We start from the raw sequence: 11124 nt of genomic DNA, 5'->3' as shown, positions 1-11124 counted from the left end.
CAGCTAATGAAACAGCTAATTTACCAAACACTCACATTAGCTTATCAACTATCAGCTACCAGCTACCAGCTAAAAGCTACCAGCTATCAGCTATCAGCTAGTTTTACCAAACAGAGCCTTATGTTTATAAGGCTGATGACTTGTCCTAAGAAGAAACCTACCTAAAAAGGAAATTGGTAGTTTTCTTTGATGACTTGGGTTTTATTGATGACATTTCTCCTTCTGGGAAGACACCGAAACAAAATAAATGGTACATAAAAATGGGCTTGCTATTGGAATTCGCTACCAAAGAGGAGAGGCAATTCATCTTTTGTGAGAAAAATATAAAATTCTCCCTCTTCTTTAATACTTTCCAGCTGACTCTCTGCTTTAGCTGAGGAAAAACAAAGAACAAATACACCATAATATATGAAGTGCTTATAAATTGATAGTGAAATGGGAAGGGTCACAGTTTTCTCTGCTCTGTCCCTAGCTTGCATCCCTAATTAATAATCATCACTTTTAATCTCCAATTCAACTTCCCTATTCGTATACATATAATCGAAGCTTGGGCACTTAAATTTCATAATTTACAATAGATTAAGGGATTAACAAGAAGTATTTAATCGCCGTTATGATATGCAGTAAAACAAAGTATATCCAAAAAATTGTCAATCAATTCCAATATATTCAATACGACGAATTACAACAACACAAAGTAAGAGTAGAAAACATCATCAATTGTTGTCTGTTAAATTGTTACAAGAAACTACAAAAAAGAATTATTATTGTTGTCAAGTTCATGTTGCAGTGCCTCCTCAAGCCAAAACCAAGACTCTTCCATCAATTCCGGACTCAACCTAAACATCAAAACACAAAACTCCATCTGCGTCAGTGCTCCATCTCTATCCATATCACCTTCCTTCATCATGCTCACAAGTTCATCTTCTTTCATATCCTGAAGACCCAAAACCGCAGCGTTTTTCCTCAAGCTATCCAACGTGATCACGCCTTTTTCTTTGTCCATCAGCAAGTCAAACCCGTTGCATAGCTCTTTGATTAAACCTTCACCGCCTAGCTTGTTGGCCATCATTGGTAACAAATCTTCGAAGACATTGTTGGTAGTCATTGTTGAGAGAGAATGTGAATATGAAATGTTTTGTTGAATTTGGGTTGTTTGGTGAATGAATACTAGTATTTATATGTGGGAAAAAAGGAGAATAAGAAAGAGAAAAGGGAAATGGAAAGGATCGTGGAAACTGGATGGGGGTTGAAGGAAGGAAAGAGAGAAAGTAATTAATGAACCCTGTGAGGATGACAGCCAAGAAACAGAGAAATATTCGTTCATCAGCTTTGATTGTGGACAAGAAACCACACCTGCTTCCCTGTTTCCTCGAAGTTTGTCAAGGGTATCTTCGTAACTTTAGCTGTCTTATGGTGTAAGTAATGGCCTGCTCTTTGTGAAAGTATTTAATGCTATAACTTTTCAGTTTACCCTTTTTATATTTTTTCACTACAAGGTTAGTTCTATATAATTTCCTGTTATAGACTTTACTTACATCCTTTGGAAACGTAGTCAATCATTTTTTTCCCCTTCCAATGATGAAAGAAAAAAGTCAACCATGTTTTATAAACTTAATTTAACTTACCCACTCTCTATATATAGAAATTGAAAGATATTAAACTAAGATGGATGGAAATAGTATTAAATAATATAGTTTTAAAAAGGGTTAATAGTAGTTTACGCCCCCTGTAATATGAGCGCGTTTCGGTTTACCCTCACTGTTGTCAAAGGCAGATTTTGGCAACGATTTTTTTAAAAAATCGTTGCCAAAAGATAGGAAGGAAGAAAAAGCAAAATTCGCTAACATTACAAGGGTGAATTACTATTAACCCTTTTAAAAATAACATGGGGAGGTCCCAACGTAGTTCGCTTCTGTCACGAGTCGTTGGTGGGCCGCTGAGCGGACCCTGCTATGCAGAAATTTTCCAAACTTCGAAATTGCGTATCTTGTGATCCGTGTACTCTTTTGATGTGCCGTTTTGGACTTTGCAAAGCTAATTAAATTTTTTATAATATAACATAGAAGTATGGGTAGTGGCCGACTTTATTTCTAAAACTCGATTTAATTGCTTTGGTGCAATGAAACATTGTGCAAATATGTGATTTGCGGATAAGACAATGTAATGTTGTGGTAATGAATGAGTTGTGATTTGCTATGTTTAATGAATGAATGAGTGATATGATTGAATGATTGCGGAACATGGGCATACTCGTTGGTGGTGATAATGGTGAGTTTGTGAGACGATGTATTTCATCGGATCGGTGATGTGTAAGTATGTCATATGTGTGTGCATTCATTCATACATCATTTAATAACTTAAACCCGGTGATGTATGGATTAATGGTGGACATAATTTCCATTGTGTGGAATTTGTGTCGGTAGGGTCGTATCTCGGTGATATTTAGATCGGTCGGGTGGATTAAGTCCACAATTTATTGGTACCACATGCATAGTGTCATTTGGTCCATATGCATATTGATATAACATGATTGAATGAGTTTCAGTGTTATATTTTGGTGAGCTGATTATTGGTATGGTTGCTTTGGGCATGATTGTTGGTGTGCTGGGAGGGAATGCAAATGGAGCTGGGATTGGTGCTGACAGGCAATTGGGAAATTTTCAGAGGAACAATCCTCTGTTGTTCAAGGGCACGCATGATCCTGAAGGTGCTCGGAAGTGGCTAAAGGAGATCGAGAGGATTTTCAGAGTCATTGATTGTGTTGAGAACCTGAAAGTAAGGTATGGTACTCATATGTTGTCCGAAGAGGCTGATGACTGGTGAATGGCTACTAGAGCTGAACTGGATGCTGATGGTGTAGCTATTTCTTGGGTTGTGCTCAAAAGAGAGTTTTGGAGGAGGTACTTCCCCGAAGATGTTCGGGGCAGGAAGGAAATTGAATTTTTGGAGCTGACTCAAGGTAATATGACGGTACCAGAGTATGCTTCGAAATTTGTTGAGTTGGCGAAGTACTACGTTCACTACAACAATGATGAAGCTAGTGAATTCTCAAAGTGTATCAAATTTGAGAATGGTCTTCGTGACGAGATCAAGCAAGGTATCAGAGGATTCGGCGATTTGTCGATTTGGTGGAATGTAGCAGGATCTTCGAAGAGGATAACATTAAGTTGAAGTCATCTCACTCTCGCGAGTTGGTTGACAAGAAAGGTAAGAAGCCTATGGATAGAGGTAAGCCATATAGTAGAGGAAATCCTAAAGATGGTGATTGGAAGAGGCCTAGTGGGGGAGATTCTGGTGCTCCCGTTAGGTGCTACAGCTGTGGTGAGACTGGGCATATAAGGAATGAGTGTAAGAGTGGGGAAAAGAAATGCTTCAAGTGTGGTAAGGCGGGTCATATTGCTTCTGACTGTAGGATGAAGACCGTGACTTGCTACAATTGCAGCGAAGAAGGCCATATTAGCCCACAATGCACTAAACCGAAGAATAATCAGTCTGGTGGGAAGGTCCTTGCTTTGCCTGGGTCAGAGACTACTCCGGAGGATCAATTGATTAAAGGTACGTGTTTTATCCATGGCACACCTTTAATTGCAATTATTGATACTGGAGCAACGCATTCGTTTATTTCGTTGGATTGTGCTAAAAGATTGGGATTAGAAATATCTGATATTAATGGAAGTATGGTTATTGATACTCCTGCGCCGGGTTCAGTAACTACTTCTTCTGCTTGTTTGAATTGTCCCGTTGATATTTTTGGTAGAAAGTTTTGGATGGACTTAGTGTGCCTTCCGCTTGAACAACTTGATGTTATTCTGGGAATGAACTGATTGGAATTCAACCGGGTTCATATTAATTGCTTTACGAAGAAGGTTATCTTTCTTGAAGAGAACAATGTTGAGGATTTGACGATGACTACTAAGAAGGTAAACAAAGCGGTTAAAGATGGGGCTGCAATGTTCATGCTATTTGCATCCATGGGGGTGAAAGGGAAAGCGGTGAGTAATGAATTACCGGTAGTACGAGACTTTCCAGAAGTGGTTAGAGAGTTGCCACCTAAGAGGGAAGTGGAGTTTGTGATCGAATTAATTCCTGAGACTAGTCTTGTGTCGATGGCGCCTTATTGCATGTCGGCATCCGAGTTGACTGAATTGAAGAGTCAATTAGAAGAGTTGCTTGAGAAGGAATTCATTCATCCTAGTGTTTCACCGTGGGGTGCGTCGGTGTTGTTGGTAAGGAAGAAAGAAGGTTCGATGAGACTATGCGTGGATTATAGACAACTGAACAAGGTTACTATCAAGAATCGATATCCATTACCGAGGAATGATGACTTGATGGATCAGCTGGTCGGAGCAAGTGTATTCAGTAAAATTGATTTGAGGTCTGGGTATCATCAGATTCGTGTGAAAGTAGACGATATTCAGAAGACTGCTTTCATAACGAGGTATGGTCATTACGAGTATACCGTGATGCCATTTGGGATTACTAATGCGCCTGATGTCTTTATGTATATGAATATGATCTTTCATCCTTATCTCGACAAGTTTGTTGTAGTGTTTATAGATGATATCCTGATATATTCTAAGAGCAATGAAGAGCATGCGGATCATCTTAGAATTGTGTTGGAATTATTGAAAGAAAATAAGCTTTATGCAAATTTGTTGAAGTGTGAATTCTGGTTGAGCGAAGTGAGTTTTCCTTGGGCATGTGATTTCCAAGAATGGCATTGCCATAGATCCGACGAAGGTAGAAGCGGTATCTCAGTGGGAATCTCCGAAGTCAGTTTCCGAGATTCGTAGTTTCTTGGGTCTTGCAAGTTACTATAGAAAGTTTATCGAAGGATTTTCGAGGTTAGCGTTACCATTAACCAAGTTGACTAGGAAGGGGCAAGCATTTATTTGGGATTCTAAGTGTGAAGAAGGATTCCAAGAGTTGAAGAAGAGGTTCACTAGTGCTCCGATCTTGATTTTGCCGAGTCCGGCGGAATCTTTTGTGGTTTATTGTGATGCATCGTTAATGGGATTAGGTGGTTTATTAATGCAGAATCAACAGGTTGTGGCGTATGCGTCGCGACAACTCAAAGTGCACGAGAGGAATTACCCGACTTATGATTTGGAATTGGGCGGCGGTGGTCTTTGTATTGAAATTATGGAGACATTATTTATATGGTTCGAGGTTTGAAGTATTCAGTGATCACAAGAGCCTGAAGTATCTCTTTGATCAAAAGGAGCTTAATATGAGGCAGAGAAGATGGTTAGAGTTTCTTAAGAATTGTGATTTTGGGCTGAATTACCATTCGGGTAAAGCTAATGTCGTTGCTGATGCGTTGAGTAGGAAGTCTTTACATATGTCTATGCTAATGGTGCGAGAACTGGATTCAATTGAGCAATTATGAGGTTTAAGTTTGGTATGTGAAGGTACTTCTAATGGTGTTAAGTTGGGTATGCTGAAGCTGACAAGTGTTATTCTTGACGACATTAGAGAAGGTCAGAAAACCGATGTGGAGTTAGTTGATAAGTTGACATTAATTAATCAAGGTAAAGGAGGTGAATTCAGAATTGACGAGAATGGTATAATAAGGTTTGGTGATCGCGTTTGTGTTCATGATGTTGCTGAGCTGAGAAAGAGTATTCTTGAGGAAGGACATCGTAGCGGATTAAGTATTCATCCCAGTGCTACCAAGATGTATCATGATTTGAGAAGTTATTTTGGTGTCCTAGAATGAAGAAAGAGATTGCTGAATTTGTTTATTCTTGTTTGACTTGCCAGAAGTCAAAGATTGAACATCAGAAGCCGTATAGAGCTATGCAACCGTTGTTCATTCCGGAATGGAAGTGGGACAGCATATCCATGGATTTTGTTTCTGGGCTGCCGATGACAGTTAAAAAGTGTGAGGCCATTTGGGTTATCGTGGATAGATTGGCGAAACCTGCTCACTTTATACCGATGAGAATGGATTATCCTATGAGGAGGCTTGCTCAGTTGTATATTGAGAAGATAGTGAGTTTACATGGTATTCCTTTTAGTATTGTGTCAGATAGAGATCCAAGGTTTACGTTGAGATTCTAGGAAGGTTTGCGGAAAGCATTGGGTACTAAGTTGAGATTGAGTTCTGCTTATTGTAACACCCCAATTCTACCCAGGCATATAGGTACAATTATCAGAGTATAAAAATTAAATTCATAAAAACAATTAGGGCGTTACACATAAGTAACCACATAACCAAACATAACATACTCGCAAAAGATGCGTAACACAAATAATCAAAGAGGAAAGATTCTCATAAACACCTGAATGGATTCATACTTATATAAATGCATCGGTAAACAAAATATCCACAACATTCTTCCAAAATACACCGTATAAGAAGGTATCCAAAATACATAATACGAATGCATCTAAAGGATCAAATATACATCAAAAGGATCCTATAAGCATTATCTACAAAATAAGTGTTCGATCCCCCCCTAGGTGTTACGTATCACGAGCGGACGACACCAAAATGGACGACTACAAAGAGAGCACCTACACTTGCGGATCACCTGCACATTACCCACGAGTAGGTAACATTAAGGCAGAAGGGTGAGAATATAATTCATAATGAAAGCATGATAAATATAGTAATGCCCACAAATATCATTAAGATTCATATAACAAGATAATCCAATAAGTCAACCACAGTCAATATATAAGTAATGCGATACATGAATGATAACATAAATTATAAAGACTGACGATGATGAATGAGACTCGACTATGCGTATGCATGTGGTACCAAATCCGGAGTAAAACTCCTCCTTGTCATTATGACAAATACACCTGCCAAGCATTATGCTGGGACTTTATTCCACTCAGGAAGCCCGCAGGCTGTCATCATCGAGCATTTAGCTCCCACTGATGACCTCTTGCCACTCAGGCTAATATACCGTTACCGAGCATTAAGCCCCTACTGGTAACCATGCCCGCAGGCCATCTGTTAACAGCATTCCGCCATTAACGTATTGAAATGTTATGTTGTGCATACAAACGACTCGATTACATAACAACAACAATAATATAACTCGGTCACATATCCACATCACACCGGTTATATTAATCCACACGGATACATCATCAAAATTGCCACTCAGGCGTTCATATTCACACAGCACACATATACCGTCAAAACATACTTGATTAGCAAATATCATTTCACAAAATACATTTATGAAAAATCATTCAACTACCAACACACTCCTCTTTATCATAAAGCATACTCAAGGGTTCTCATAATACTTCAAACGGCGCGTAGAAATGACCTACGGTTCAAAAGATACAACAAAATGAAGTTTGGAAAACAAAATTTCGCACAGTCCGCTTGAGCTCCGCTCAGCGGACCCAGACAGAAAATCATCAAACAAAAATACAGAACCTCCGCTCAGCGGACCTTCACAGAGAATTATCTGCAAAAGGACCTCCGCTCAGCGGACCCCCTCCGCTCAGCGGACCTGCGTAAACCTAGAAAAATCAGTTCTGCAACAGACCGTCTCAGCTCCCTCTGAACCATTCAAAACCCATTTAAACCTTCATCCCAACACCAATACAACACAAACATGCTATATATACACCTAATCCATGATTAACACATGGTTGAATCATCACATATTGTCTTTGACCTATATTTCTTCATAAGCAAGGAAACATGGAGAAATGAAAAACAAACATGATCCATGGGAATATCTATCATCCTAGTACACATACACACCACAAAATCAAGTTTATAACTTCAAAACTCACAAAACACACAATTTACCATTGTTGAACAAGCTTGGAAAAGAGCAAGAACAAGAACAAAACATACAAAACTACAAGAACCATACAATCAAGATAAACTAAATTCATCCCCCTTACCTTGGTTTGATTCTTGGCCCTAGCTTGGTTTGGATTCCTACACTTCTCTTCTTCTCTTTGTTTTTCTCTTCTTTCTCTTCTCTTCACAAGTTTTCTTTCTTTCTTTCCCAAAAATATCTCAAAATATCTCTTTTTCTCTCTATATCTCTTTCTATTTCTCTACTTCTCATTTTCACCCACTCAACTTTCATAAATTCTAATTTTGGCCCAAATGTTACTAAACATCAATTCTAACCAATTAACACCCAAAACATAATAATTACACACATGGAAAATAATAAGTAAAATATTAACATAATTAATATTTATCGACTGACTCGACTCAAAAACGGTAAAATTAGGGAAATGTAGCAAACATCACAATTAATCAGGAAAAACACATTTATGGGCGTTACAACCCTCCCCCACTTAAAAGATTTTCGTCCTCGAAAATAAAGATTACCTGCTACAAACAACTCAGGATAGGAGTCTCGCATCTTTCTCTCCAACTCCCAGGTCAAACTCTCACCTGCCGCACTTAACCATACGACTTTCACCAAGGCGATCTCCTTGCCTCGCAGAGTCTTAGTCTCACGATCCTCAATACGCACTGGCATTGTCTCAACCGTCAGGTTCTCACGCACTTGCACATCATCCATCTGAATCACATGGGACGGATCTGCAATGTATTTCCTCAGCTGAGACACATGGAATACATCGTGCAGATTAGCAAGACTTGGCGGTAACGCCACCCGATACGCAACTCTGCCAACTCGCTCCGATATCTGATAAGGACCAATAAAACGCGGAGTAAGCTTCCTCGATTTCAAAGCTCTCCCAACACCAGTCATAGGCGTAATTCTTAAGAAAACATGATCACCAGCTTGTGATTCAAAGAAAATATCAAAAGAATGGAGTAGAAGATGAGTTAGAACCAAAAACAAGTCAAAAACCACAAAAATCAGCATTCTGCCCAGTGTAAATCGATTTGCACAGAGTGTAAATCGATTTGCATAACTCTGTTTTCAAAATCTGCGCAGTTTTTAGTTGTGTAAATCGATTTGCACATGATGTAAATCGATTTGCACAACACAGTTTTAAAAAAAAAACAGCAAATAAAGAGAAGAAAGCTTGTTTAAACATAAAACCAAACACCTTGTGATCTTGGATCAATTTGTGCACGAAAATGTATCAATTAAGCAAGCAAATCTCATCAATGTAGCACCAAAGGTGCATCAAGCATAAACAACAAAGGATCACATCTTGGATCATGAAAAGGATCTAGAATTTTACCAAATCTTCACAAACTTTGAGTCTTCTTCAAGAACACACAACCACAAGCCTTGATCTCTCACAATTGATGAAGAAACTAGTGTTTATGTTGAGGTTTAGCTCTAAATTAGTGAGGTTCAAGATGTGACTCACTAATTTGTGTGGAAGAGAAAGAGCTTTGAGTGATGGGTTTGGAAGAGGTGAGGAGAGAATTTGCAATAAGTTTCTTGGCTATCAAAGCTTGAAAAATGAAGAGGGGAATGCCTCAATTTATAGCACTTAGGCTTGGGAAATTTTGTGGCTTGGAGTTAGGATTGGAAAATAGAATTAGGCTTGGAGAAAGGTTTTGGAGCCAAAAATGAAATCCAATGGTCTTGATGCAATCACATGAGGGCTCATGATAAAATGATGTAGGAAATCCAATGTGAGAACTAAGTCATGCTTCCCATGCTTGCAAATGATGTCAACACTTTCAAAATCTGAAATTTGCCTTCATTTTTCCAAATTCGTGCTGGTGCAATCGATTTACACTTTATGCAAATCTATTTACATAGCTGAAAAAGGCAAAATCTGGGGAAAAAACAGTTATGTAAATCGATTTGCACCTTATGCAAATCGATTTGCACTGATGGCAGAAGCAAATCTGGTGCAGAAACAGTTGTGTAAATCGATTTACACCTTATGCAAATCGATTTGCACAGTGAAAATGTTGAAAAATGCCCTTTTTGAAGGATACTTTGACTTGGTACCTACAAAACACAAACATACAAAAGCACGAGGCAATATTTTTGGTATTTTTGTTAGTAAAACATATACAAGTAGAAAAACATTGGTGTTTGATGATCCCTCTTACAGATGAAGTGAGCATAACACCGAGAGCAGAGCTTTAAGATGAAACTCTTGATTGATGATTGATATGCAAATGATGTATGATCTTAGGGTCAAAAATTGGGGTATGACAGGGGGAATCTTCCTTTTAGTATCTATTATGTGATTATAGGTAATATAACGGATTAGGATATTATTTGATTCAATTGGTTGTATTGGGATTGTTAGGTTTGGGAATGAAATAGTTTGGGGGAATTGATGATATTGCATGAAATTATGAATGGAAAAATGTGTTTTCATGGTGTTTGATTATGTGTGATAATGTCTGCGATGTTTTTATACCTTTATGTGATGTTTGGAATGCATTTTGGGTGGAGAATGGGTGAGATCCCAGGTCTGTTGCAGAGATGAAAATTCGGCATAATCGCACGTCTGCTAAGCGGGGCTAGTCCGTTAAGCGGATGCTGTTTGTTTCCCAGAAATTGTTTGAGCCCGCTAAGCAGAGGTCCCAACGTAGTTCGCTTCTGTCACGAGTCGCTGGTGGGCCACTGAGCGGACCCTGATGTGCAGAAATTTTCCAAACTGGAAATTGCGTATCTTGTGATCCGTGTACTCTTTTTATGTGCCGTTTTTGGCATTGCAAAGCTAATTAAATTTTTTATAATATAACATAGAAGTATGGGTAGTGGCCGACTTTATTTCTAAAACTCGATTTAATTGCTTTGGTGCAATGAAACATTGTGCAAATATGTGATTTGCGGATAAGACAATGTGATGTTGTGGTAATGAATGAGTTGTGATTTGCTATGTTTAATGAATGAATGAGTGATATGAATGAATGATTATGGAACATGGGCATACTCGTTGGTGGTGATAATGGTGAGTTTGTGAGACGATGTATTTCTTCGGATTGGTGATGTGTAAGTATGCCATATGTGTGTTCATTCATTCATACATCATTTAATAACTGAATCCCGGTGATGTATGGATTAGTGGTCGACATAATTCCCATTGTGTGGAATTTGTGTGGGTATGGCCGTATCTCAGTGATGTTTAGATCGGTCGGGTGGATTAAGTCCATGGTTTATTGGTACCACTTGCATAGTGTCAATTGGTCCATATGCATATTAATATAACATGATTGAATGAGTTTCAGTG

At 38.6% G+C, this 11124-nt stretch overlaps 1 protein-coding gene across 1 annotated transcript; it reads right to left on the bottom strand.

Annotated features, from left to right (window-relative positions):
- Nucleotides 1–638: 638 nt before the first annotated feature.
- Nucleotides 639–1372, bottom strand: LOC131606697 (calcium-binding protein PBP1-like). Its single transcript, XM_058878858.1, has one exon. The coding sequence runs from the start codon at nucleotides 1106–1108 to the stop codon at nucleotides 749–751; it is 360 nt and encodes a 119-aa protein (XP_058734841.1). The 5' UTR covers nucleotides 1109–1372; the 3' UTR covers nucleotides 639–748.
- Nucleotides 1373–11124: the final 9752 nt, after the last annotated feature.

Source organism: Vicia villosa, linkage group LG5, assembly GCF_029867415.1.
Source record: "Vicia villosa cultivar HV-30 ecotype Madison, WI linkage group LG5, Vvil1.0, whole genome shotgun sequence".
Taxonomy (NCBI): Eukaryota; Viridiplantae; Streptophyta; class Magnoliopsida; order Fabales; family Fabaceae; genus Vicia; species Vicia villosa.
The sequence above is the reverse complement of the archived record's forward strand: the minus strand, read 5'-3'. Positions and strand labels throughout refer to the sequence as shown.

Excerpts from the sequence above, each read along its gene's own strand:
- LOC131606697 (XM_058878858.1), bottom strand. The coding sequence starts at position 1,108 with ATGACTACCAACAATGTCTTCGAAGATTTGTTACCAATGATGGCCAAC.